Source organism: Athene cunicularia (assembly GCF_003259725.1).
Source record: "Athene cunicularia isolate RWA chromosome 7 unlocalized genomic scaffold, athCun1 chr7_part1, whole genome shotgun sequence".
Taxonomy (NCBI): domain Eukaryota; kingdom Metazoa; phylum Chordata; class Aves; order Strigiformes; family Strigidae; genus Athene; species Athene cunicularia.
Window position 1 is genome coordinate 16,760,207 of NW_020799107.1, and position 3,874 is coordinate 16,764,080.

The following is a 3,874-nucleotide window of genomic DNA, read 5'->3' on the forward strand; positions in this document are numbered from 1 at the left end:
TCAGATCATACATACACAGCCCTCATTACCCATATTATAGCCTTATGCTGCTTGTATAATAAGTATTATGAGATGTATCAGCAAAATATTGCTTAAAGATTGTGCACTGAAAGGGAATATGCAACAGTAGGTACTAAATAATGAATAAAAAGGGAAAGCACCTGCCTTCGCCTATTTAGAGCACCATTTTATATAGCAAACATATATTTAACATATTAGTTACTTGTGTGCTTAGGTAAACGAAGCTGACAAGAATATAAGCTTGCAATGACTTAGTCAGCAATCACATTTCCATGATTTACACAACTACTAACAGTGATTCAGGCTTGTGACTCTTGACCTGAGAGAATTAGACTAATTTACCTTTGCAATACAGGAACATGAACAACATCCTTGAGGCGATATGCTCATTATTGACAACTTCCTTCATTTGTTGCTCTGTGTAGATGTACAGAACCCAAAGATTTGTTACACCTTATTTATGCATTTTCATTATCAAAGGTGTAATCTGTATCATTCATGATTTACGTGATCACTTTCCAAAAAAAGGACAAAAACCACACAGTAATGCAAAAATATATTCTACAGAGTGTAGTTGAAATAAACTTTTATTTTTTTCTCATCTGGCCTAATCAGAAGCTGTTTTGCTCAGGAAGCTCAATAAGTTAAATCTAAAGCCTTGTTTATAATTATGCTGGCCTTTTTCACAGTGCCTGGGTACAGCTGTACAGTTGTAGGTGGTGTGATACTGTCACACCATTATCTAGCAGTTTAACACACAGTATCTATATATAAAAAAATTAAATATTGAGTATCACTATGTACAACCGAGGCTTGAAGCACCATCTAGTTGGAGATGGACAGAACTAAAAGACCACAAGGTAGCTAAATAAAATTAGTTGATTATACTTTAAAACTTTGTTATGACCCAGAGTATTGGGTCATTTCTAACCATACTGCAGTGTGGTTGCAATATTTCTAGGAATAAAATCAGCAATTAATATTTCTGAGCTGCCAAAGTCATTCTTGAATGTACTGATTTTGGATGTGCTGGTTACTTACCAGGAGCACATCAAAGATGCAGTGGCATCCTCACTGCACCCAGGAAGCCTTAGTTAAGGTCAGGCTTCTTTAGTGCTGGACTAAGGAATAGATGTTCAGCATGCTAACACGAAAGAGTTACTTTCTCTTGCTTCTGCCACCTTCTTAATCAAATGTTTCATAGTTACTAAGTTAACTACGCACATACAGGAAACTAACAAACCCCACATTTGCAATATAACAATAACTGCCAGATCTTACTACTTGTTTGTATTCAGCTGTCTTTGTATGTGTAACAGTGTAAATGATACAAACAATGCATGGAATATAATTCTGGCATGTTCATGACAAAAGCACATATAAAGAATTCTAGTTATTACAATTTTAAGTATGACGAGCTACATTTTAGAAATTACAAGCAACCTAGAATTTAACAGTGAATAAAAATCCATCAAGTTCCATAAACTGCAAGCAGAAATGGAGCCTGGACACATGAGGGCAACAATCTCTGCTGCATTTTTTTTGTTCCCTTTCTAATAAGATCACTACCTTATTTATTGCCATTCTCTAATCACTGAAACCAGTCACACACCAACCATAGCCCAGTGAAGTTAGAAACCTGTTAAGAGAAGAAGCCGAGTCTGTTTATCAGCACCAGCTCTTCAATTTTGTGTTCCTTCCCTTAGCAGTTTCCACCAAAGCTCCAGTAGCTCTCACCCTGAAATAGAGCTCTCCGCCACCCCTTAACCCGGCACTGGGATAGCACTAGGGACTTTGAGCGAGAAATAAAATAAAGCAACAGATACTTGTTGGCAACAGCCTGCCCTTCAGTTTGATTGCAGGTTAACTGTCACCCTGCTGATGTCTTTGTACATCTTAGAACCTTAAATTTAACCCAGTAGCCTAGGGTTACAAAGAAGCCCATGAAGAGCTGGCAAGTGCAGAAAAGGGGAACCTGGTACAATTACGTTGTCTCCAGCAAAGCTCATAGTGCTAGAAACAAGGTAAATTGCTGTTGAAACTTTCTTCCAAGCATGACTACCCTGTGCCTTGCTACGACAGATATTTAGAAAAAAACGTTTCAGAACAAGTGTCTGGACTGGAGTTACGGTAAGGCCAGGTGCCAGCATTTCTCACTATGGAACCTCTCAAATCAGACCTAACAGAGGATTTAAGCAGCATATCACCTGTGCTAGTTTGGGTCATAAGGTCGCATTTCTGTTTGTGGTTGGTAAGGGCTGTGAGTTTGGACAGAAAAGTAGTACCTGCTAAAATCACTATGCTTCGTTTAAACATAGAGTTGGTAAGCTGATTATGGAAAGAGTTTGTAGTAGGAAAGTAAGGTTGAGGATAGGTTATACTGTAAGTTCGTGTCTCTAGAAAACTCTGAGAAAGGACTCCCAAATCAGTCAGAAAAAAAGATGAATTAAGGTATGGATTGTGCTAGTAAGTGTCATGGGCTATATTTAGTCTTTGGGTGGTGAAAGTCTAAACCAAAGGAATAGAACTAATGAAATCTAGAGAAATTTCACTGATTAAAAAAGATACCTAACATTTTGGAGCTAGTGCCAGCTACTGTGGGGTGAGCCTATTATCTATGTTACCAAAAGGATTCAGAAGAAACCAGACTGCATAACCCACCAAAAAATTACAGGTTAGAATTCAGGATTTGTTTAAATTAGCTGACCTTATATTTGCTAAACTCCAAGATCTGAGAAAATTGTATATTCAAAAAGTTATGAGCTCCAACAACAAAGGCTAGCAATGTCAGGGGCAACATTTATACTGGCAGGGTTCACCTAGGTTTAAGTTCTGATTAGGAAAAAGAAATGGTCCTAGTTTAAAAAGGCTATAAGGTATGGGCTCCAAAATGCCCAAATTTATATGTGGCTAGGTAATCATTCTTGAACCAGCCCAATTTCTGTACATTCCAATCTGAAGCAGATGAATAATAGAAAATAGCTTTCAGGACTGCTGCTGAGGAAACTGTGAAATCTGGGGGTGTCCCAGTCAAATGAGATAGAAATACAGTTGGGTAGAAGTGCTACTCACCAGAAGTAATAGTTTATACAAGAATAATGCAACTAATACTTGGTCTCAGCCGACTTTGCTTTGGGTCCGGTGTGGGGAGAAAAGTAATTAATGGCCTGACAGCAATTTTCAAGCTTTACCAAGTTTACATTGCTCTGAAATCATCTAAATAGCACTTAAGTAAACTAAAACTAGGATAAATTCCTTGGCTCTGGTAACAAATTTATTAGTGAGTAGCTTCCATGACAAACTGGCTGGTACCTGGGATCACAAGGTAGTGCTTATCCGGAGCCAAGAGAGAATGTACCCGACTGGAGAAAAATTAGGCGGGGCATCGTAAGGACATCCACGATGACAGAGGCTTATGGCAAGTGTTTGACTGAGCACAGGCGGGGCTGCTGTATTGTCGTTCATAGCAAAAAGGACTGCAATTATCTCTGCACGTCAGTCTCCCATCACACGGATGTACCTTAAAAGGTAAAATTTTATGATTTACCTATCATAGACAGGTAAATAGCTCCACACTCACGAGAGAATTCAGGCTTGGGGAATGAAAAGGCAATTTAGGAGTGTCGTAGAACTCCGGACAAGGTTACCCTCAGTATGTTCCGTGAATAAACCAGACACTGGAAACATGTTCTAGCACCGGAGCAGCGTAAAGGAGCTCGCCTGCTGCCGAGCTCGAGCGCGGTTTCATTCAGCACGGAACAGTGAATCGCACAGAGCGCCTCACGCCCGTCACCGCGGCGCGGCGGCCCCGCTCCCCGCCCAGCCGCGGCCTCGCAGCGGGCCCTGGGAAAGC

At 40.0% G+C, this 3,874-nt stretch overlaps 2 protein-coding genes across 2 annotated transcripts in view; one reads left to right on the top strand and one right to left on the bottom strand.

The window, feature by feature from the left end:
• Positions 1–3,874, bottom strand: part of G6PC2 (glucose-6-phosphatase catalytic subunit 2) — a 23,121-nt gene that overhangs the window by 10,489 nt on the left and 8,758 nt on the right. The window lies entirely within an intron of this gene.
• The window catches only part of SPC25 (SPC25, NDC80 kinetochore complex component), a 5,383-nt gene continuing 3,452 nt past the window's right edge, over positions 1,944–3,874 (top strand). The window contains exon 1 of the mRNA XM_026852713.1: positions 1,944–3,549. Coding sequence (XP_026708514.1) covers positions 3,536–3,549 — 14 coding nt within the window. The 5' untranslated portion in view covers positions 1,944–3,535. The remainder of the gene's footprint in view (positions 3,550–3,874) is intronic.